This window comes from Ranitomeya variabilis, chromosome 2, assembly GCF_051348905.1.
Source record: "Ranitomeya variabilis isolate aRanVar5 chromosome 2, aRanVar5.hap1, whole genome shotgun sequence".
Taxonomy (NCBI): Eukaryota; Metazoa; Chordata; class Amphibia; order Anura; family Dendrobatidae; genus Ranitomeya; species Ranitomeya variabilis.
Window position 1 is genome coordinate 230,487,166 of NC_135233.1, and position 24,961 is coordinate 230,512,126.

Consider the following 24,961-nt stretch of genomic DNA (forward strand, 5'->3'; position numbering starts at 1 on the left):
AAAATCCTTTATTTCGGCAGCCAGAAAATGAGTCTTTCTGTTTTTCATCCCCAGGTGCTGAACGTGGAGCGAAACGTGTTGCGTTTTCTCCCAGACTCCATAGGAAACTTAATCCAACTCCAGACCCTGAATGTGAAAGGTGAGCGCCCAATATAGTCACCATCACACAGCAAAACCTTCGGTAACTTTCCTTTTTATCATCTGTTCTAAAATCTTGCCAATTTCCAAAGTTTCTGCTTGCTGTCAGTGGATGGAAGTCTTCTTTATTTCCAATTCGGTGACCCCAAAAACCCAAACAGAGCTGTAGGGAGAGAAGATCTGTATTCAGCCCTGAACCTCGTCGTAAATGGATGTGAGCCGGATTGTATCCAGTCACTAACAGCAAGCAGAGATCTTAAAACTGGTGAGGAATCAAAAATTGTAAAATGTCTACAAAAAAAGAGAAGTAGAAAGTTACGGAAGTTTTCATAATAAAATGGTTGCGGAGACTGTGTGTCTGCTGGCTCTGGGTCCTGCTTATCTTGCGATCACTTTTTACTAATTGTTCGTAATTATCCTTCAGGAAATAAGCTGAAGCTGCTTCCCCCGACCGTTGGTGGCCTGCGCTGCCTGCGTACTTTGAATATCAGCGAAAATAGACTCAGTGAGCTTCCTCCGGCTCTGGCCAATGTCCGCACATTAGAGGTAATTGATAGAACCGGTATGTAGTACAAATATCAGTTCTGGTGTGGCGTCCATTCCTCTCCATGGCTGCTGCCCTGTGAATTCCCAACCAGCTGTAGGGTGTCTGTTCAGCTGAATTACCCCATGGACACCATCTTGGTACTCCTGTGAAGCCAAAGGCAGGGCTTCATAGTAGATCATGACTTTCTCTATAAATTGCAATACTGTAGAACAAGTGATCAAACAATCACAGGTTCAATTCCCCTAGGAAGGCTTAAAAAAGAAAAAGGAAAGTAAAAAGTAGTTTTAAAGACTGGGGAAAAAAACAAAACCATATTTCAGAAAGAAAAAAAAAATCAAACTCTTTAATATATTTCGGCCATCGTATTAATGCAATAATAAGCGATCAAAGCGTCATTTGCAACCCAAAATGGTACCAATGAAATGTACAGGTCCGCACCCCAAAAAAAGAGCTCACACAACTCCAGTCATAGCAAAATTTTATGGATCTGAGGAAATGGCAGCACAATTTTTTTTTTTTAAGGACAACTTAAGCGTTTTGTTTTCAGCCCTGGAGTTGCGCTTTAAATGGTAAGCCCTCTGCCCCCGTTCTTATATTCACCTTTTACCAACGCCAGTATGGTCCCACAGCACCATCTTGTACCTAGAATTTCTGACTGTCCGGAAGTCAGAAGTTACATCACAAGAGCTCAATGCAAGTCTGTAAGAGCCAGTACAGGGCCAGTATGAAGCTCTCATAGACTTGTATTGGAAAGAGATCTCCGGTGCGCTTCATCAAACACTGGTGCTGCCGGTAGGTTACTTTTCTCCGGAGACTGACGGGAGCAACGCGGGAAAAGGATGAAGGCGGCGGCAGGTGAGTATGAGACTGGGGCAGGTGAAATGCATTTAAAGCACCACTCCAGAGGTGCAATAAAAAAACTGCTGGAGTGATCTAAACATTTGGCCCCGATAAAATAATAAAGCCTATACTCTTCTCCTGTGCCGGCACCGTTCCAGTGGTGTCTGCACTCACAATACCCGGGCTTTTGTGCAGTTGGGACACTTGATGCGCGGCGCTCAATCAGCACTGATGTCACTGTCCCCACCTTCAGACATAATGAACATCAACAGGAAGTCAGGGATGCAGCTAATGTCTCACTTTCTCTTGATGTTCAATTTCTCTGAAGGCGAGAACAGTGACGCCGCCGCTGATTGGGCACCGGGGTCACATGTCCTAACAGCCACACAGGAGTCCCGGCACCGTGAGTGCCGACAGAAAGAGAATGGTGCCGACACGGGAGGTGAGTAAAGGCTTTTTTATTTTATCTGGGTGAAAACATTTAGACCAAGAAGGGGTTGTCCTAGTGAATTGTGTCATTCATAACTGCAAGTCAACCTGCAAAAAAATTTAAAAATTTAATTTGCTTGTGGAGATGAAAAAATAAAAAAAATGACTCTTGGAAGAATTGGAGGAAAAAAAACAAAAAGTGAAAAAACTAAAAAAAAAAAAAAATCAACTGTCAGAAAAGGTTTTGCTACTTCACTCAAGAGCAGCGTAATGTAGGCAATGAGATCCTGAATCCAATAATGTATCACTTACATTATTAAAGAACTGAAATAAATTAGCTTTTTGATGATATTCAAATTTAGTGAGAAGCACTGGCACATTATAAAAACCTTCTGACAGATTCCCTTTAAAAAAGAAGTTACAGTTACCACTAGAGGGAGCACACTGCTTACTTTAGCAAAGAGTGCAATGTATAAATGTATACAGTGATCTCCCCCTAGTGGACATTCACTGTAAGGAGTCTGGCGGAGCTGGTAAATGACACTGGGAGCTGTAGTGGTTGTCACCCAACTTTTCTAGGAATTCATAAGATGTAAGGACAAAATGACAACACTTTTTATTATTAATTGCCTTGTTTAATTACAGTATTCTTCCCGTATCTGCTTACAGCCCATATTATTGTTTTATACTTGGTGTCTAGTGCTGCAGTAATGGACTCTCACTCTTTCTTCTAGACTCTTACTCTGGACACTTCAGGGATGGTTTTTCCTCCGGTTTCGGTTTGCAGTGAGGGCACAGAGGCAATCCAGCAGTTTCTATGCAAAGGTAGCTATCCATATTGGTGAGATCCGCTCGGTTATCTGGGCTTGCTGAAATGTATAGTGTGTGTAATGGGTCTGCATCATACTGAGATTTCTTTATCCCCCCTGCAGAGCTTGGCATTGACTATTGCCCACCCTCTCAGTACTTGCTGTCTGTCCTGGAGAACGACACCTGCGATGCAGCCGCCGACACTATAGATGGCGCTCTCCTAATGTCTTTGAAGGAGGAAACTGATTGGCAGGTCAGAATTCTGCAGAGATTCGGGGAACAGCAGTCACAATGACCAGCTAAGTGTAAAATGGGATCCTGCACTTATAGCATCTCCCTAATGCTGGGAGAGAATGCAAACATGACTGCTCCTACCAGTGCCAGCAACAGAATGTAGGTGCTGGATATTGTACCTGGATACCTTGAATGCACAGAGGAAAAGATCACAGCTTGCTGGTGGTAAATGCAAACATTATTGCTTGCATTTGCTGCTTGTTTTAGGTGATCACATAAATGGGGCAGATGAAGGAATAATGTTTGTTATAATTTGGTCATCTTTGTCTTGCAGAACAAATTTTCCGAATATGAGAAGAGAAAGGTGAGTCCTGCGCTGGTACAATGGCTGTGTGGAGAGTAAGTCTGTAATTTATTTTTTTTTTAATTATGTCACTTTGAAAGTAACTAGGTCTATATTATAGTCCATAGCCTAAACTCTTGATCATTGGAAAATGTGGTACTAACACTAAGCTCAGATGTGACCAGATCCTTAGCGGGGAGAAACTGAGCCACTGATTCTGAAATACACAAGTCACAGCCAAAACAAACACCAGACCACAAAATTAATTCAGACCCAAGACTTCAAAAATATTACTATTCATTATTACCCCAGATAACAAAATAAATGCCGATCCCATACAGCAAAATTAATTCAGACACCAAGCCTTGATTTATATCAGACTCCATACTAGACCCTAAATAGATTCCGACACTAAACCACAAAATTATTTCAGACTCTTACATAAATTCAGACCTTAGACCAGATCTCTAATTTTTTTTAGACCCACACAGCTGACTCCCAACTTTATTCAGACCTTACTCCAAATTTACAGGTATTTACTTAGCTCTTCTCGCTCCTCTAGTTTTCAGGGCACTGGTTTACCCACAGCCCATGGCACCTGTCCTCTATCGGTCCCGAACCAAGTACAGTCCACATAAGCCCGGTTCTGAATGTGGTATGTGGCATCAGTCCCCTCTGTTCATCTCCATCGTCGCACATCTTCTGTGTTATTTTCAGGAACAGAAAATGTTAGAAAAACTGGATTTTGAGCGTCGCCTGGACCTGGGGCAGAGAGAGCACGCACAGCTTGTTCTACAGAGCAACTCTCAGAAAAATGAGATGTTACAGACTGTGAGGGAGGTGAGTGCCCAGCACCCCAGATCTGGGTGAGGCTGGTGAGCCACAATACCAGGTAGATATACTGGCGTCTGCGTCTGTTTGCTCAGGAACAATCGCGATTGGAGAAAGGACTGACAGAGCATCAGCGGCAGCTGCATAGTGATCGGCAGAACCTGCAGGAACAGCTCAGACGGATGGAAGAGGGCATCTCTTACCGAATCTCTAATCTGCTGGAGGAGAATCACAGGTTAACTAACTGCAATGCCCTCTACAGGAGAAATGTAATATTACATTCAAGTTATGGAGAGTTACGCAAGTGCACAGTTGGATGTGGAGAATCACTGTGGTGCACGGCTGGATGTGTAGAATCATGGTGGTGCACGGTCTGAATGTGGGGAATCACGGTGGTGCACGGCTGGATATTGAGAATCATGGTGGTGCACTGCTGGATGTGGGGAATCACTGTGGTGCACGGCTGGATGTGGGGAATCACTGTGGTGCACGGCTGGATGTGTAGAATCATGGTGGTGCACGGTCTGAATGTGGGGAATCACGGTGGTGCACGGCTGGATATTGAGAATCATGGTGGTGCACTGCTGGATGTGGGGAATCACTGTGGTGCACGGCTGGATGTGGAGAATCACGGTGGTGCATGGCTGGATGTGGAGAATCGCTGTGGTGCACGACTGGATGTGGAGAATCACGGTGGTGCACGGCTGGATGTGGGGAATCACGGTGGTGCACGGCTGGATGTGGGGAATCACGTTGGTGCACGGCTGGATGTGTGGAATCACGGTGGTGCACGGCTAGTTGTGCGGATTCACGGTGGTGCACGGCTGGATGTGGAGAATCATGGTGGTGCACGGCTGGATGTGGAGAATCATGGTGGTGCACAGTCTGAATGTGGGGAATCACGGTGGTGCACGGCTGGATATTGAGAATCATGGTGGTGCACTGCTGGATGTGGAGAATCATGGTGGTGCACGGGCCGGATGTGGGGAATCACTGTGGTGCACGGCTGGATGTGTAGAATCATGGTGGTGCACGGTCTGAATGTGGGGAATCACGGTGGTGCACGGCTGGATATTGAGAATCATGGTGGTGCACTGCTGGATGTGGGGAATCACGATGGTGCACGGCTGGATGTGGAGAATCACGGTGGTGCACGGCTGGATGTGGAGAATCGGTGGTGCACGGCTGGATGTGGAGAATCACGGCGGTGCACGGCTGGATGTGGAGAATCACGGTGGTGCACGGCTGGATGTGGAGAATCACGGTGGTGCAGGGCTGGATGTGGGGAATCACGGTGGTGCACGGCTGGATGTGGGGAATCACGGTGGTGCACGGCTGGATGTGGGGAATCACGGTGGTGCACGGCTGGATGTGGGGAATCACGGTGGTGCACGGCTGGATGTGGGGAATCACGGTGGTGCACGGCTGGATGTGGAGAATCACGGTGGTGCACGGCTGGATGTGGAGAATCACGGTGGTGCACGGACTGGATGTGGAGAATCACGGTGGTGCACGGCTGGATGTGGAGAATCACGGTGGTGCACGGCTGGATGTGGAGAATCACGGTGGTGCACGGACTGGATGTGGGGAATCACAGTGGTGCAGGGCTGGTTGTGCAGAATCACGGTGGTGCACGGGTGGATGTGGAGAATCACGGTGATGCACGGCTGGATGTGGAGAATCAGTGGTGCACGGCTGGATGTGGAGAATCACGGTGGTGCACGGCTGGATGTGGAGAATCACGGTGGTGCACGGACTGGATGTGGGGAATCACGGTGGTGCAGGGCTGGTTGTGCAGAATCACGGTGGTGCACGGGTGGATGTGGGGAATCACGGTGGTGCATGGCTGGATGTGGAGAATCACACTGGCTTATACTCATTCTTACATATTGGGGCAGAAGTGATGGGGTTTTTGTTGTAAGAAAGTAGGAGGTAAGGTTCTGGATGGCAGGTATGTCACTGAGATTTGTTTTATTTTTTTACTGTATTTTGGTTCTGGAAATTTAGGAGTGACCAAAAGTGCTCCCATACTCCAGTCCGGGTCTTACTGGCCTAATAAAATGCACCTGGTGTAGTTGTGGTAGTGGAGTGTGCTAAGGCTGGAGAATAACAGCTGCGGGATAGTCTGTGCCACAGCCTGAGAGGTTCCTGTAATACCAAGTTGGCTAGCCGTGTGATTTACTGTTTACTGGAGAACCGCAGAAGGTTTACTGCAACCTTGCTCTGCAGGATGCCAAGCAGTACGGCAAGGTGAAGGTGGAGATTATGGCATGTTTGGGTGTAACCCTGGCAGTCAGGGTGCAACAAGTTCACCTCTGGCACTACCATAAGAACAAGTGTCCCCGGTCCGAGATATTCAACCTGTTACACCTGGTGCAAAAATGGCTGCAGCCTGAGATCTGCTCTCCAGCATAAATGATGGAAAGAGCGGTAGTGGACCGATTTATCCACTCACTACCTAAGTCCATGCAAAACTGGGTTGCTGAAGGAGATCCCCAGAATTGTGAGCCTCGTGGAAAGATATTTACCTGTGGAGAACTCCCTGAGCAATCAAGAGAGCCTGAGGTCATCTTTCTGGGATACCCAAAAGAAGGGGCCCAAGGCTACATCTGAGGGGCTCTCAAAAATCCAGCAGCTAGAGCCAAATTCAAGGGGTACATCGTGTACCATTGTTTGTTGAAGGTGTTGTGCCCTGGGTCATATAGCAGTCCATTGTACTAGACCCCAGAACTGATGTACTGCTCCATGGGCCTATGCTTCTCATTTTTGCAGCTCTTGCATGCAGTGCAATTCCTCGCCCTGGTGAGGGACCTCAGCTGTGCCAGGTGTGAATATAACTGAACAGTGTGACTATAACTGGACTCTGAGAGTAAGGTTGGACAATTAACTGACACACTTCCCCATCTGCTAGTCCCTGGGTAGAGCAGTAAGTAGAGGGGGTAAAGTGTATCCATTGAGGCTCCAAGAACTATCCCATGGCCCAGGTTGACATACGCACAGACTGTGGTTCTGTGTCTCACCATGTAGGAATGGTTAAAGACTTATTGCATGCTATTGTTATCAGACCAGATTTTAATTTGGTCTGGGACTTATGGGCTAGAGCTGTAGCACCCAGTAATCTGGTTGTGCCGCCAAAGGCCGGCTATGGTAACAAGGTCATATGATGTAACCAGTGAATTTCCTTTTTCAGTACTGGCTAGAGAGGAGGATAAGGAAGCATGCTCTGAAGCCAGTGTCCCTTACCTGGAGGAGTCCCAGGACAACTATGGGTCTGCCCAGGTCTGGGACTTAGTGGTGAAAGGTACTCTGAAAGACATAACAGCATTGAATGATGTTCTGGGGTCGGGTACTTGTGTTAGTGCCGACAGGTGAGAGCAAGTTCCTTACCAAGTGTCAGGTGCCCGATGAGGTGGTGGAAAAGGTCAAACTATAAAGTACACCAACCAGGAAAAAGGAAACCCTTCCCAATATATCATATCAACCCACTGAATCCCTGGAAGGATGGGGACCCGCTCGGAACTTCTTGCTTGTTGACCAGATCAGATTCCGACTTTGAGGGTATTAAACTGGCAGAAACTTTGTCGTGTTCCCAAAAACATTAGTGCCAGAAATTGTTACTCCAAAATAAGGACATGTTTTCGGAGTTATCAGGTCTCACTAGTGTCATCAAGCAGGAGATACCACTGATCCTCACGCTCGGGTCAATTTAAAGTTCTATAGGAGTCCTGAAGCCCACCTGGAGGTAATTTTCTAAGGAGGCGACACAGAGTTGGCCTCACCCATTCATGTAAAAAACAGGTCAGAGCATTCCTGGGAATTGTAGGACATTACAAGTGGGTTGTCCCTAACTTTGCTGTAATGGCAGCACCTCTAAACAATCTAAAGGGCACAAAATCAGTTATGGCTAAGTAGCCTTCAGAGGCTGAGAGAGGGCATTTGAGGAGCTTAGTCTAGCTGTCTGTAGGTAACCAGTGGTGGTAGCGCCGGATTTCTCCAAAGCGTTCATAGTTCAGACAGATGGGTTGGCTGTCGGGCTAGAAGCTGTCATGTCCAATGGGTTAAATGGGGAGGAACACCTGATAGTCTACTTGGATAGAAGGCTTTCCCCATGCAAGAAAATTACTCAATTCTAGAGGAGGCCCAGTAAGCCAATTGGAAATGCGGGTGGTCTGTCAAGGGTTCACTGTTTTTTGGCAGATGGCACCCAGCACAGATTTTGGGCAGCGGAGGAAGGGGATGAGGTATGTATAAAAGCAAGACGTAAGGTTTTGGATGGCAGGTACGTTATATGTTGCTGAGATTGTTAGATTTTTTACTGGGTTTTGGGATTTGGGAATGACCAAAAGAGCCTGGGTGGGAAAGGTCGCTCCCATACTGCAATCCTGATCTTACTGGTCTAATAAAATGCACCTGGGGTAGTTGCGGTAGGGAAGTGTGCTGAGGCTGGTGGATAGTCTGCGCTGCAGACAGAGAGGTTCCTGTATTACCTAGTTTGTTAGACCGCGTGATTTATTTTGCCTTATTCAGAGAGACGACTGTTCTTATTCATTTGTGCTGGAAAAAAAAGGACCGTTTCATTTTGAAGCTGTAAAGTTTGTGAAGGACAGTAAACTTTATTCTGCTTTGATGTAAAAACCCTGTGTGTATCCAAGCTGCTACCAAAGAGCAGAAACCCCTCCATGGTATATATGCAAACTCCTCTTTTTTTCTTCTTTGCATGGTGTGATTTTCTCCTGGTTTCTCTGTCTTTAAACCTTACCATTCATTTGCAGACAGAAGCAAAGTGCGTCTATTCTGAAGTCCCTGGAGGATGAGAGGTGAGGCCATTAATGACTATGGAAAGGGTTAACATCATCATTATAGTATTAGACGCGGGCTGTTCTATGCTGGGAGTTTTCATTTATCTCCATTTATTCATATATTTTCTTCTTTGTAGGATTAAAATGGAACAGCTGATGGCAATTACGCAGGAAGAGGCAGATAATCTGCGCCGTAAAGAAGTGGCAGGTAAGTGCTGGCGTTCAGGTGCCTTAGTCAGCTGAGTATCCGACCCCATAGCAGCTGTAAATGTGGACATATTGTCACCCACTTACAGACTGATAAGAGCAAATGCAGAGTTTTATAAAGCAAGATTTATGGGACTTGCTTCCAAAAAGGCATGTACCCGCAAACATAGTACTTCTGACCCGCTACTGATGTGGCCTGCACCGTGTACCAAATTATTATGCAAATGCTCTTTTCCTCTGATTTTCCTATATTGTTGATGCAAATAAGTCAGTTTAATGTTCAAATGATTAACCATTAGCGTACGGCCACGTTCAGTATTTGGTCAGTATTTCACATCAGTATTTGTAAGCCAAAACCAGTAATAGGTGATAATACAGAAGTGGTGACGTGTTTTTATTATTCTTTTCCTCTGATTGTTCCACTCCTGGTTTTTACTTACAAATACTGATATAAAATACTGACCAAATACTGAACGTGTGAACGTGGCCTATAAATCATATTTTATTGGACAAACCTCCAATGATAAAACGCAACATGCATTGTTCCAAATTATTCTTCACAACAGAGTCTCCAAATATTTTATACGTTGTAAACAACTGAAAATTGCTATTTGATAAATTTGCCACATTACCAAGTCACACTTACTGAAGTCAAAAGCTTTTGCAATCAAAAACATTTTAGCAGGCCAAGTTAGGATCCCTATGATATCACCTTCACAATTCTGGCATCCATTGAACTTGTGAGTGTTTGGATAGTTTCTGCTTGAATTTCTTTGCAGGATGTCAGAATATCCTCCCAGAGCTTCTATTTTGATGTCAAATGCCCCTGCCCTCATGGATCTTTTGCTTGAGAATACCCCAAAGGTTCTCAATAGGGTTGAGATGATGCATTGTCAGCATGAAGATAATTTTGCTATGGATGGCATGATTCTTTTTACCATAGAAAAAAGTGGTCAGTCAGAAACTGTATATTTTGACAAGGTCATTTTCACACCATCGGGGACCCTAAAGGGGTCTACCTGCTCTCTGTGCATGATTCCGGCCCAAAACATGACCCAGCCACCTCCTTGCTGATGTCGTAGCCTTGTTGGGACATGGTGGCCATCCACCAACCATCCACTTCTCCATCCATCTGGACCATCCATGGTTGCATGGCATTCATCAGTAAACAAGACTGTTTAAAATTAGCCTTCATGTATGTCTGAGGCCACTGTAACCATTTCTGCTTGTGAGCACTGTTTAGGGGCAGCCAAATAGTAGGTTTATGCACAACTACAAGCCTCTGTAGGATCCTACACCTTGAGGTTCGTGGGTTTCCAGAGGCACCAGCAGCTTCAAATACATGTCTGCTTCTTTATAATGGTATTTTAGCAACTCCTCCCTTAATCTGATGAATTTGTCTGGCAGAAACCTTCCTCATTATGCCTTTATCTGCACAAACCCATCTGTATCAGGCACAAATCTCTTCACAGTACGGATCATCGGATCATGCTTAAGCTTTTGTAAAATATGTAATGTTTTCATACCTTGTACAAGGCATTGCACTCTTTGACGCTTTTCAGTATCAAAGAGATCTTTTTTCCTTCCCTTATTGCTTGAAACCTGGGACTGCTTCATAATGTGGCCCGTCCTTCTTAGGCTTTATTCACAAGTTGTGTTTTTGCAGTGTTTTTTTCATGCCAAGTTTAAGCTGCTAACAAAAAGCAGGTTTTGCTGAGTGTTTGTTGCATTTTTGTCAGGGTACATTTCTCTCTTATGCATGCTGATGAAGTGAAGTCAGATTTTTTTTTTTGCACTAAACTTTATCAGGTTTTGGCACCAGAAACACAGCAAAACCTGATACCAGCATTTTTGCACCACCCATTGCTTTCAGTGTGTGAAAAACACAGCAAAAACGCTGAGTTTAGTGACCTGCTACATTTTGCAAAAACCAAGCTCTTTAACAAAACAGTCAAGAAAAAAAAATCCCAAGGTGTATGCATGAGATTTCTGAAATCTTATAGACTTTGGTGGTACTGTGAAACGCAGCTGAAAATTAGCATAAAAAAAAGCTTTAAGTAGTATTCCTTTAATTGGGCTCACCTGGGAAATTAATTATCACTGATTTCAGGTATCCAAAGACCCCGGGACCCCATACAAAAATACATCTTTCTGACTCTTAAATCCAATTTGCATAATAACTTGGAACGCTGTGTATTGGTCCCTAGTAAAGGAGCCAGGCTGCAGGTGATACCTGTTCAGTCTCCTACATCTCCAGGTTTTATAGTTGCACTAAAGCCTACATTTACACAATGTTTTTCCTCTCTTTTCAGCGTCGATGCAACAAATGTTGGAAGAAAGTTACAAGAACAAACTGCTGCAGATGACGTACGAATCTCGGCGCCAAGAGATGGTTTATCAGACCTGCTCCAGGTAAGATGGAAAAATCCACCGCTGACGGGAGTGACGCATGAGTGCAGTCAATGATTGCGCGGGGGCTCGTCATATGTCACCTAATAACTTGCACGCTCTCAGCATTTGGTAATGATTACCCCCGCATGCTAGAGATCAGTGATGAACCATTAATCATTTCCTATATGAGACCACCGCGGCAGCGGGGATTGAAACAGTCGGTGATAGGTGATCTGCACAAATAATTACGGTTACCGAATTTAAAGGAAAAGCTTATGCATAGCCCCTCAGCGAAATCTTGATCCTTGACAGGAGGTCCACTGAGACCCCCAAATACTCCCCTTGATTCCACCCTGGTGATTGATGTAATTTTGGCTTGCAGACCTTCACCAGTGGGGATGATTAAAGGGATACTCTTGGTAAAACCAATTCACTGCATTATAAGTCACAGCGATTCTAGGTGGTGTCCTTTTAAATCTCGGTCGCCCCCACCCCCCTTTTGGCCCTGTATTATAACCCCCAATGTTCCCTTTTCTCAGCTTGGCCGAAATGGATCGTAAGATTCAGCAGATTCAGACGTGGCAGCAGCTGGATCAGAATAAAGCCATCAGCCAGATCCTGCAGGAGGTACGGACGTCACCCCATATGAGCCGCTGCTCGGCCATTGCACAGGGTGGGGCGCACGTAACCATTCTTTACACTCTCTTTTCCAGTCTGAAATCCAGAAGGCGGCCTTCGAGACCCTGCAGCTCAAGAAGGATCTGATGCATCGGCAGATACGAGAACAGGTATGTGAGATGAAGATGTATTATATAGTGTGGGGCGGCCATTTTTTGGAGAGCAGACACAGCATTCAGTCTATGTAATTCAACTGGATGCTGGCGCAGCCCAGAAAATGACTCCGACCAGTTGAAAAAGTGATAATACAGTATTTAGTGCACCCCCCACATTTAGGATACGGGGGTGAGGCAGCACCCTGACCCCAGACCAGACTTTAACATACCATAGTGACTTTCTCGAGTGCCTGTTCTGGAGTTGCAGTGTCACAACAAGCCATAGACTTTATATTTCAGTCCCTCACCATTTCCAAGATCTCTGCTTGCTGTCATACCTGAGAACATTCATGCTTGCATCTACAGGCTCAAAATCCTGGCAGATCTAATTGTATTCACAGCATAGTATTGCTACAATAGTGTCCTATCGGGATAACTTCTCTAAACTCTTGGCTGATACATTGTAGCAGAAATCCAGATGAGAGATTCTTGCCAGACTGCTAAGGATTGCTGAGACTGTAACAAATCCTCTTCTTTGTGAATGTTATAAAGGATGGGTATCCAGGATGTAGATGGAAAAGGAATTATTACCAACCATTGACTGCAAGCAGAGATTTTGAAATCAGGGAAGGATGAAGTATATTAGAAAGTTGCAGAACTGAAGGGGATTTCTGATACTTTGATACTGGTGGGCTATCCGGAGAATCGGTCTTCAGATTGCTGGGGAGCTGACTCCGGTCACCTCTACCGTCAGCTTAGCTGTCCTGTTCACTTACATGGGACTGTCTTGCAGTACCGAGCACTGCCACCAACAAAGCTGTGCCTGGTAAACAAAGGGGCTCACAACCTGCACGTCAGATCCCCACCAGTCTGATACAGATTTGGCCGTCCGGTTTGTCCCAAAAAATACAAGAAAAATTGCTTTAGCCAGTCATGCCGATGTGTTGCCTACAGTTAACCCTTTGACCAGTGGATTTATTTATCTGATGCGCTCCTCCCTTTCATTGCCAACATTGTAGCATGTTGTGTTGCTCTCTTTCTCCGCCTGGCTTTGCTATTTTTTCTTTCTTATTTTACTCTTGCGCCACATTCGTGATAAGAAAAACGGAGAGAATCTGCATAGAGTAAGCGGGAGGGTAGTAGTCGTGCCAGCTGTAGACACAAGCCTGCTAAAGATTGGCGACCACTGGATATGCCCGTCTGGCTTTGGTACTTCCGCGGAGGGAGATAAGCCGCTAATGGTCGCCATCACTGCCGCTTATCTCCACTAAGCAGAACATTTGAGGTTCCCAATCGCTGCTTCTTGCTCTTTGCGGAGGTTTATACAACTTTCCCTATTTTTATGATGTCGTTGAGATCCGCAGCAAATTTCAGGACTTTTATCACTTTGTGTTTCAATCTTTCACCATTTTTAAAATCTCTGAATCCTGTCAGTGTATAGGAACATTCCTGTTTACATCCAGAGACTGAAAACCAGACTAGACCAAACACTTTTGGCAGCTGAAGGTTTGCTACAGTTTCATTCAGTCTGGTATGTTTTTTTTCCAGTACTGATACTTAGTTTTGTTACAATCAGGATGGGGAGAGAGATGTGTGCAGTTATTCTGCTTTAGCTGGCTGAGGCGGGTACGCTTGTAACAAACCCTCAGCTGTGAGATCTGCAATGGTGTAGAGTACAAATAAAATTAAGAAAGTTGATGGTTAGGAGGGGAACGTCCACTGGGACCCCCACCGCTCCTGAATGAGGGGGCTTCAGCTCTGATGCCGGATCATAAAGTGGTGGCGTATCCTAGCAATAACAGATGGGAATGCCCCTTTAAGTGATTGCTTACCTAGAATTGTGTACATTTGCCACATATGCAGGTAGTCACAGTCGTCCGATGCATGCATTGCGACACCGAACCTACTGCACCCATGGGGGTTCACCCCTAGGCTGCGCAGAGGTCACCCCAACCCCATCCTCCCCCTAGGCTTTGCTCCGTTAGCACGATCCTGTTCACCCGAACCCTGCTGTCTCATCTTCTGTCTAGATTTTATTAATAGAGGCTGAGTTAATGCAGCTGACTCAGCTGGAGGTAAAGAGGCAAGAACTGGAAACGGAGGAACTCCAGGTATGTGCTCACCCCCGGGGATCTTACAAATACAAAAATCCCCCCGGAAGCTTCTTTTTATATTTTCTTTCTTTTCCAAACCTCAGCAGCATGAGCTGATCGGGTGGCGGGGGTAGGGAATTCTACAATCATTGTTATAATGTTGCCCCCCCATTGGGACAGGCCGCCGCTGGTATATTAATACACGGCAGTGGCAGCCATTACTCCCGAGGCACGAGGTAACCAGTGCCTCATATCTCACTGATTTACGTGATGACTACTGCCATGTGGCGTCCAGTCTTGTGTCTAGTCTTGCTAAGATTCTTTTTGGTCTCCAGTCTGTCCTGTCCGTTTGTCAGTCTTGTACAGGATTCTCCTCGTCACTAACACTTTTCGGTCATGTGTCTCGTCTGTTTGTGGGCAGAGCATTCAATAATTAGCACCAGGAAAAGTTTTACAAATTTTTCTCCACCTGAAAGTAATGCAGTTATACTGACAACAGTGAAAATGTACGGCCGGTTGTCAGGTAATCGGCGCTCCACTCCTCATTTATGGTGTCGCGGAGTAGCTCCAGGATCGGGATCACATCTCATACAAGTATATTGGATCTAAAGATGTCAAGGAAAAGTCCATTTATTGCCAGATAGTTGTCACCAGTTGGTAGAATCACTCGGCTGTGGCTCATGAAGTTATCTGACTGTCCCATAATGGTAATGTCAATGTGTACTAGGGGGTCACACCCTGGGCAATGTGTGCTGGGGGGTCACACACTGGGCAATGTGTACTGGGGGGTCACACACTGGGCAATGTGTACTGGGGGGTCACACACTGGGCAATGTGTGCTAGGGGGTCACACACTGGGCAATGTGTACTGGGGGGTCACACACTGGGCAATGTGTACTGGGGGGTCACACACTGGGCAATGTGTACTAGGGGGTCACACACTGGACAATGTGTACTAGGGGGTCACACACTGGGCAATGTGTACTGGGGGGTCACACACTGGGCAATGTGTACTAGGGGGTCACACACTGGGCAATGTGTACTAGGGGGTCACACTGGGCAATGTGTACTAGGGGGTCACACTGGGCAATGTGTACTAGGGGGTCACACTGGGCAATGTGTACTAGGGGGTCACACACTGGGCAATGTGTACTGGGGGGTCACACACTGGGCAATGTGTACTGGGGGGTCACACACTGGGCAATGTGTACTGGGGGGTCACACACTGGGCAATGTGTACTGGGGGGTCACACACTGGGCAATGTGTACTGGGGGGTCACACACTGAGCAATGTGTGCTAGGGGGGTCACACACTGGGCAATGTGTGCTAGGGGGTCACACACTGGGCAATGTGTGCTAGGGGGTCACACACTGGGCAATGTGTGCTAGGGGGTCACACACTGAGCAATGTGTGCTAGGGGGGTCACACACTGGGCAATGTGTGCTAGGGGGTCACACACTGGGCAATGTGTGCTAAGGGGTCACACACTGGGCAATGTGTACTGGGGGGACACACACTGAGCAATGTGTGCTAGGGGGTCACACACTGGGTTGGGGACATCTATATGAGCCAGAGCAGATTTGTTAACAAGCCATGATGATGGTTTTTTGCAGGCTGTTAGTCTCAATGGCTGAATGTAATACTACATTTGCTCTATCATTGAGTGTTGTATCTGTATGATGGAAGCCAGACCTCTTTCAAAAGAGCTACCTCCTATATTATACGTTAGAGCTGCACTCACTATTCTGCTGGTGCAGTCACTGTGTACATACATTACATTACTGATCCTGTACTGATCCTAAGTTACATCCTGTATTATACTCCAGAGCTGTGCTCACTATTCTGCTGGTGCAGTCACTGTGTACATACATTACTGATCCTGAGTTACATCTTGTATTATACCCCAGAGCTGCACTCACTATTCTGCTGGTGCATTCACTGTGTACATACATTACTGATCCTGAGTTACATCCTGTATTATACTCCAGAGCTGCATTCACTATTCTGCTGGTGCAGTCACTGTGTACATACATTACTGATCCTGAGTTACATCCTGTATTATTCCCCAGAGCTGCACTCACTATTCTGCTCGTACAGTCACTGTGTACATACATTACTGATCCTGAGTTACATCCTGTATTATACCCCAGAGCTGCACTCAATATTCTGCTGGTGCAGTCATTGTGTACATACATAGGATTTTGGTTGCTTCTTGCGTTTACATTTTCTATATGTTCTTAGATTTGTGTTTTTTTGTGTTCTGCTTTAACCTTAATTTAAATTCTTAATTTAATTTGTTTTTCCTTTTCTCGTCTTTTTACATTCTCTGTTTTTACTGTTTTGTGTCATTCGTAAAATAAGTCCAACTTCTAACAAGTCTACTAATGAAACGTTTGTGCACACTTGTCATTATGGCCCATTTCTAGGAAATGATTCATGTTAATGAGTGGTGTCTTCACTTTTTATCTGATACGCATTTTATAGAGCTGTTCGTGCTGATTCAGGGAACATGCCAGTTATTTCTATGGTTCGCTTACTTTCTAAGTTAATTCACTTGAAAAATTAACATTTGACCTAATTGAGATCCATAGAGGGTGGCGCTGTTGCATTTTCGTCTTTGGGAGAAAAAGATGCCAACTGCTGTGGGGTGAAAAGTCAGATTTTTTTTTTTCCCAATTCCATTTTGGAGGACACTTTCCCTGTGTTCGGTGGTTAGTTGGAGAGATGCGGGTTTTGTAGCATAAGAAAACAATGGTGTATATTTTTACCCTATAGAGTTAACCTAAGCCCAAATGCCAGCACCATAGACCGTAACTGCTGCCCCTGGCACATATCAAAAAACCCATAATGTAGCAGCTAGTCATGCCTTAGTAGTGCATAAAGGAATATGGCTCGTTTCATTAGCTTTTTTGGGTTCTTTTGCATCATTACTTCCAACCAGCAGCTCATTCCCATTCATAGATCATGCTTGCCCCATGGCTGCCCCAGTAGCCCCTTCCATGAGCCACACGTGGTCCAGTCTGAATATTGTAACCTCTTGGGTTAGGGACGTGATTGCTGATGGCATGCCATGTCCCCTATCCAGGCTCATTTGGCGTTTTTCCATTGCCCCCTGTATCTAACTATGGTTTTATTGCATCAGTGGGCGATTGCGGAGCAGCGTCAGGCACTGAGCGATCTCCTACAGCAGCTCCTTAAGGACAAGAAACAGAGGGAAGAGGAGCTGTTGGCCGTGTTGGTGAGTTCTGCCCTTAAAGGGATAGGTTATTTTGAACAATCCCTGGGGCCACCAAAGTTTATTTGACCATAAATTCTCCAGCTACTGTAATCTCCTGCTCTATTTCCTTGCAGCGCCTCCAGAGGTGAAATTAAGTATTGCATTCCTATTAATAATAGTTGCCCCTTCCCCTTTAACAAAATCGGATTTTCTGAACAAGGCATAGGTGATGAGTGTCTGATTAGTGGGGGTCTGACTGCTAAGACCCTCACTGATCACAACAATGGGGGTCCTGATATCCCAGTTTGGAGCAGTAACCATGCACGCGACTGCCGTTCTGTTGGAAGTGTAATTGACTATCTATGTCCGTCACATAATAAATGGAGAAGCAGCATGCATGCCTCTCCATCCCAATGTGGAAGTAGGGGTATCATTTTCTAATATGGACCTCCACTTTTTTCAGATGCACATGGACTCGAAGAGCGAGGCAAAGCTGGAGAACTATTGGTTGATCCAGTACCAGAGACTCCTGAACCAGAAACCTCTTTCACTGAGACTCCAGGTGGGTTCCAGATCACTATTTAACCCCCTTGATCATTGATCTCTTCTGAATCTCCAGCGTCTTTTGTTGCTTTCTTAGGAGGAAGGGCTGGAACAAGAACTGGTGGATCTCCTCAAGGAGCTTTCTGCAGAGAAGTATTTGCCTATATTTGCTCACCATAGATTTTGCCTGGAGATGCTGGAGAAGATGATGCCAGATGATCTTAGGAAGGTAATGGTGCAAGTTTAATGGTGTGGGATCCCTCATAAGATTGCAAAGGATTTACTATGGGGACGTGTTGTGCTCTGTCACTCCAGATCGGCGTGGAGGAAGTTGGCTTGCAGATATCCATTATCGAGAAGGCAAAAGAAATTCAAGAACGCAGGAGAGGTAACTCGTGTAGTCAATGTGCAGGAGGGGCAGGTGTGGGCACAGGAGGTGGGCACAAGGCAGTGATCTATGGGTTTCCATAATGGGTGAAATCTGTTATGTGGAGTTCTATTACTCACACTGCATTATGGATTATTACACTGGTCAACAGCATTTTTGGTGCCAAAGATATTTCATCGAATTTAGGGTATTTTTGGGGTGCTGATTCTGAATATGTCATCAGTTTTGCCAGATTGGCTCAAGTTTTTGAGATTTTTGGTATCTTATTTATAGCACTTGTTGGTAAATGCAACGCATCATCTCATTAATTTCTTTGGATTAGTACTTGAACTGAGCAGTTCTCAATATAGTTTTGTGTTAATTAGTGTTCTAAAAGTTTGTTCATAGCTTGATTTTTGCACTAACTTTATGTTGTTGTCTGTTTTCCAGTGAAAAGCATGAACTCATCAAGAAGAAGTTGTCTTAACGATCCAGACTCATTCTGTTACATTTGTGGTGAATACACACTGCCAAAACATAGAAGAAACATAACAGACTTCGTAAAAAAAGTGTATTTTGCCTATTTTGGGGTTATGCTTGGGGACCAAGACAAGTTTTGGGCACCACACATAGTGTGCAAAGCATGTATCAAATTATTACGAAAATGGAGCAAAGGACAAAGAAAAAGCTTCAAATTTGGTGTTCCAATGGTGTGGAGAGAGCCAAAAAATCATCATGATGACTGTTATTTATGGTAAACACAGGTACAGGCACATCTTCACAATGAGGGACAGGCCTTCTTGCAGATTCCATGTTACTCCCATTTTCGTTTCTTATGCTTATTGAATCCTTGCACTTGCACTGCACAGAAATAACAGTCATCATGATGATTTTTTGGCTCTCTCCACACCATTGGAACACCAAATTTGAAGCTTTTTCTTTGTCCTTTGCTCCATTTTCGTAATAATTCGATACATGCTTTGCACACTATGTGTGGTGCCCAAAACTTGTCTTGGTCCCCAAGCATAACACCAAAATAGGCAAAATACACTTTTTTTACGAAGTCTGTTATGTTTCTTCTATGTTTTGGCAGTGTGTATTCACCACAAATGTAACAGAATGAGTCTGGATCGTTAAGACAACTTCTTCTTGATGAGTTCATGCTTTTCACTGGAAAACAGACAACAACATAAAGTTAGTGCAAAAATCAAGCTATGAACAAACTTTTAGAACACTAATTAACACAAAACTATATTGAGAACTGCTCAGTTCAAGTACTAATCCAAAGAAATTAATGAGATGATGCGTCGCATTTACCAACAAGTGCTATAAATAAGATACCAAAAATCTCAAAAACTTGAGCCAATCTGGCAAAACTGATAGCATATTCAGAATCAGCACCCCAAAAATACCCCAAATTCATTAAAATATTTTGGACACCAGAAAAAAATTTTTTTTTTGTTGACCTGTGTTATCTGCATTAGGACAAATGCCGCTGCCAGCTGTGCCTTCCCTGTAGTGTATGTGTGCAGGAGCAGGAATGGACCATACCTGGACAGCCCCTCATTAAATACTGTATCCTCTTATTTAAACTAAAAATAAGATGCCCGCCTCCCCCACTGGTGCCATACCAGCGATGTCCGCACCGGGTCTCCTAGGGATGGCATGACATTGTTATGTAACATGAGCCAATTAGCCGCCGCTGACTTCTTGAAGTTCGAGCTCAGACATCCGGGGGAAGTGTGAGAACTGCAGCCCATTATTCATTGCGATTGGCAGTAGGATGCACAAGGCATAACAATGTCACGGCGCCAACATCGCTAGTATGGTGCTGGTGTGAAAAGCAACCTGTTGTTTTTAATTTAAATGAGGAAATACAACATTTAAGGAGGGGTTGCCCAAGTATAACTTGGGAGACTGACCTTAAAGGGACTGTCCAATACTTGCCAGGTCATATGCTGTCGGCAGGTAATGTGCACCTTCCCTTTATGTTAGAATGGAATGTGTGCACTATAGCTGCCAGCTGGGCATGCGTCCTGTCCGGCTCCCTTCTATACAACTTCATCTCTTTTTCGCCTCCTCAAGACTAAATGAGCAGTGCCGGAGGCGGAGCATGCCCGTTAAGAGTGAACCGTAGTGTCAAGCTCCTCCCCCGCAGTACCCGCACAGGGCAAACCATAGCAAATTAGATTTACCCAGAGTGTTCCTTTTATAGGTGTGCTGAATGGTAGTGACAGGGGAGTTAGGGTATGTGCACACGATGCAGATTTAGTGCAGAAACGCTGCAGAACTGCACTGTGATTTACAGTACAATGTAAATCAATGTGAAAAAAAAAGCTGTGCACATGGTGCAGAAAAATCTGCGCAGAAACGCTGCAGATTTCAAAGAAGTGCATGTCCCTTCTTTTGTGCAGTTCTGCAGCGTTTCTGCACCCCTCAATTATAGAAATAAAATCTGCACCACATTTCCTACGTGTGCACATAGCCTAAGGCTGGTAGTAAAATAGTTTGTCATAGTAAGATGATCCGCTATTGCCTACTCTTCAGCTATTTGGGACCCATATCTGTAGTGTTACCAGAGTGCAGACCCACGCATTTCATTGTAGTAAGAGACCCATCTTCGTGATCAGACCCCATTAACTAAGGGGATTCTCCAACCCAGACAACTCCTAGTAAGGCTTCCTGTGTATTCCTGCAAACATCAGAGTCGCATGCTGGAACCATTCCAACGTATGATCTCTGTGCCTGGCACCTTCTCTCTCCACGTCTGATGACCTCGTATGAATGTACATATCATTTGTTCTCCTTTAAGTTGTTCTAATGTAAATCTTTTTCACAGAATCGCCCAAATCTTTGGACAAACTAAGACCCTCGGAGGTTGAACCTAGTGCCCCTGCCGCTGCCAGGCAGCCCAGCCCGAGCTCTCCCTCGCGTTCATTACCAGATGTGGCTAGCAGGCTCTCCGAGTGTGTGGTGTGCATGGAGCTAGAGGTGAGAAATATCCTGTATACAGCAGCCACAGATGAATCTGCACGTAGGGGCGAATCCTCATGTGGATCTGCCCAGCCAGACACAAATCCACTCATGTCTACAATCCCATCCCTAACTGCTCCGTTTTTAATTTTTGCCCTTTTGTTTTTTTCTCCTCCTCTTTTTCCGAGAGCCATATCTTCATTTGTATTTTTCTGTTAATATGTTCGTAACAAGATTCTGCGGGTCAGTACAGTCACAGGGATACCAGACTTATATAGATTTTATTTTCTATTTAAGCGCAGAAAAAAAAATCTGAATGTTATCAAAAATAATTCTGATGCCCATACCTTTTTTTTAAATTTTTTTGTTGATGGATATGTGGGAGGGCTTATTTTTACATGTCCAGCTGACGTTTGTATTGATACCATTTTGAGATGAATGTGGCTTTTTTTTTTTTTTTTTATGGCAAAGCGGTTACCGAAAAATGGTGAATAATCGCGATCACAAGACTGGGGACAGTAAAAACCGACCAGATTCATGTTCTCTGGGGTCTCAGCTACCCCCCGATAGCCAAGACCCCGGAGATTTTCTGACGCTGGGGGGCGCTATACACTTATTTCTCAGCGCCATTAAATGAGGAATAAGTCCCCTTAACTGCCGCCGTTAAAAAGCGTATCAGTGGTCGTTAAGGGTTAAAGATTAAGTGTCGTTTTAATTTTTATTTCATAAAGCAATAGTACACATGAAAATAAGAAACTTTGGAATATATCATATCATAGAAATCTGTTTCTTCATCTGGACTAATCATTCATTCTCAAAATTCTCAATTCATGTGGAAAATGTATATTCGGTGAAGACTGATTTTGTGTGATTTAACTCTGTGATTTAAAGGCATAAGAATTAAAAGTTTAAACATTGTGAAATTTTCAAAATTATCACCAAATTTCCACAAATGAATTCAAGTCAATCGAAGAAATGTTACCACTAAAGATGAGCGAATATGTTTGGTTCCCTTCTTATTCGGGAACCTGGTTTCCTGGATCGCTCCGCAGCTGCATGTGTGGCGGCCGAGACAACACATGCATGGAGAGCCCAACACACCGGCCGAATAAGGAGGGAACCGAACATATTCGCTCATCTCTAGTTACCACTCCCATGAAGTGCATGTCACAAAGAAATGTTGTCACAATCAGTGGGATCCAATGAAGCGTTCCAGCGTTATTACCAGTGGTAGAACCACTGTGCACATGGCACCCTCTTTTGGGTTGTGTCACGGGACACTTACTCAATCCATTTTTTTTTCCAGGCCCAGGCGATATTCCTCCCCTGTGGGCATGTCTGCTGCTGCGCCAGCTGTGGAGATGCCCTCCAGACATGCCCTTTGTGCCGCAGAGACATCAGCCAGCGTATACGGATCTACCAGAGCACTTAAGATCAACCTCAGGGAGGAGGCCGCTTCTGACCTCCCGTGTAACACTAAATGAAGGAACAAATTTGGTTTTGAAGTCCGAACTGTTACGTATTACTCTGCGATGCTGGGTGCGCAGCATTGTAGATTACGGCCGTGTACGTCTCTAGTGATGCTTGTGTCGTCCGCACTCCTGGTGTGCCCCCTGTGGCTAGTCACAGCACTGCAGGGTGTGGTCGCCATTACGTGGCGACGTTTGCCCTTTATATATTCCTCCATTTCCTGAGTGGCTTTTTTATTTGGTCATTCTTGCTCCATAGTCATCCTACTGAATGTGCCCAGAGGAGGGTTTCATGGCAAAACAAGGACCTTAAAGCCATTTCTATAAATGTCAGTTTGTATGTAAATGTACGTGTACCATAGATTAATTTATTACCTTATATGGCAATGTGGACTATGTCCGGCACTTACGGTATATCAATTTACCGCCCTATTTCATGAGCTTCCTTTGCCTTTGTACTACTACTCATATGTGGCACTGCTCTGTAGAACCCCACCATGCTGACTGGAAGACCCCCGAATTGTAGAAACGCACTACAAATTACAGGTTCCCAATCGGGGCACTAGGAGGCACTATTGTGTAAGAACATGTGCTGCGGGAAGTCATGTGACCTGACCAGTGACGCCTTTCTGTGAAAGGTCACATGACTTTCCTCAACCAATCACTTAAGGCCGCTGTGCACTTGTATCGACCACCAGAATACACACTTTTAGGAATATTTACATATGATCTACAGTCTATTGGGTTCCTTTATATGTTTTGGGCTTTTTATTTATTTTTTTGGGACCCCAGGCCTTAATGGGTGAAGTCAAAGAAGACGGTAATACTCCAGGTCAGCGCGACAAATTGTAACAGACTAGGTAAATAATGATCCTGTGGGTCAGGGGGGGGGGGGGGGAGAATAATGTTTCCCTATTACATGGCCATGTCCAGACATTCCTTATTATATCCCTAAGGGGCTAAAATGTCTCTGCTTCGTCGTGGCCTAAACTCCCAGAGGTCAGTAACGCATAGCAACCACCCAGAGAGCGGGTCTTAGGGGGAGGGAGATAGACGCAGAGTTCCGATTGGTCGCTCTGGGTTGCAAGCTTCCAAGGCAAATGCCTTAGCCTTTTAACCCTTTAGGGGCTTGGGGTATTTGGTGCCCATAATGACCGAGCCCGATTTATATCATTTTGACATGATTTTTTTTTTTTTCATATCTACATTTTTTTGTGTTTTGATGGCAATGTAAGCAAAAAAATTTAACGAAATTTAGTCACGTTCTTCCCTAGAATTTATTCACTGTGTGGTTTATAGTGATGCTCTGCAAAGTGGTTTACCTGTGAATTATATGTTGCCCATAGCAACCAATCAGGTTCCAACTTTCATTTCTCGCTTTTGAACTATAAAAGCAGCGACTGGATTGGATTTTATAAAAACCAGTGCTACCGTCATCTGTTCCATTGGGGCTGGGATTTGAGGCCGCATTGTGCATATATATTACCAGCTAAGGGTCAGAATTTGTGCATTTCAATGAGGGGTATTAGATGGTACAAATCCAGCTTAGGCCCCCTACATTAAGACATAGGTGTGGCCCCCATATTTAATGGAGCCTTTGTGTCCCGCCCAGGACTAGATCATGAAAATGTCAGGAGCTAGGACCAGACTCTGCACCCCTCCCGGACTGCAGGAAAATCATTGACCACACAGTTAAACTGTGCAGGAACAGGCACGGGGGGCATTTGGGGGGATTTTTAACCTGTGATGTACTATGGGATCATGTACCTGAAATTGATGTCTGTGCGTTTGGAATACTACCCCCACCAGATCATCTCTGCCACAAATAGATAACCCTGGTGCAGTAGTCCACCTCCTACCCACTACCTACACTTGTTTTATGTATGTACGCACATCGCAAGAGGATATCTCCAAATTTTACACCTGTCCTGATAATAAAAAGTGCCTCTGCATGGA

The 24,961-nt window shown here is 44.9% G+C and overlaps 1 protein-coding gene across 2 annotated transcripts in view; it reads left to right on the forward strand.

The window, feature by feature from the left end:
- The window catches only part of LRSAM1 (leucine rich repeat and sterile alpha motif containing 1), a 30,444-nt gene extending 5,483 nt beyond the window's left edge, over positions 1-24,961 (forward strand). The window contains exons 7-25 of one of the 2 annotated variants that reach the window (XM_077283929.1): positions 55-139; positions 563-684; positions 2,689-2,779; positions 2,887-3,017; positions 3,333-3,362; positions 4,059-4,181; positions 4,268-4,407; positions 8,945-8,989; positions 9,109-9,179; positions 11,491-11,590; positions 12,109-12,196; positions 12,283-12,357; positions 14,373-14,453; positions 17,579-17,674; positions 18,117-18,215; positions 18,294-18,425; positions 18,512-18,584; positions 21,403-21,554; positions 22,843-24,961. In XM_077283929.1, coding sequence (XP_077140044.1) covers positions 55-139; positions 563-684; positions 2,689-2,779; positions 2,887-3,017; positions 3,333-3,362; positions 4,059-4,181; positions 4,268-4,407; positions 8,945-8,989; positions 9,109-9,179; positions 11,491-11,590; positions 12,109-12,196; positions 12,283-12,357; positions 14,373-14,453; positions 17,579-17,674; positions 18,117-18,215; positions 18,294-18,425; positions 18,512-18,584; positions 21,403-21,554; positions 22,843-22,968 — 1,860 coding nt within the window. In that variant the 3' untranslated portion in view covers positions 22,969-24,961. The remainder of the gene's footprint in view (positions 1-54; positions 140-562; positions 685-2,688; positions 2,780-2,886; positions 3,018-3,332; positions 3,363-4,058; positions 4,182-4,267; positions 4,408-8,944; positions 8,990-9,108; positions 9,180-11,490; positions 11,591-12,108; positions 12,197-12,282; positions 12,358-14,372; positions 14,454-17,578; positions 17,675-18,116; positions 18,216-18,293; positions 18,426-18,511; positions 18,585-21,402; positions 21,555-22,842) is intronic. The other variant, XM_077283930.1, reaches the window with a different exon arrangement.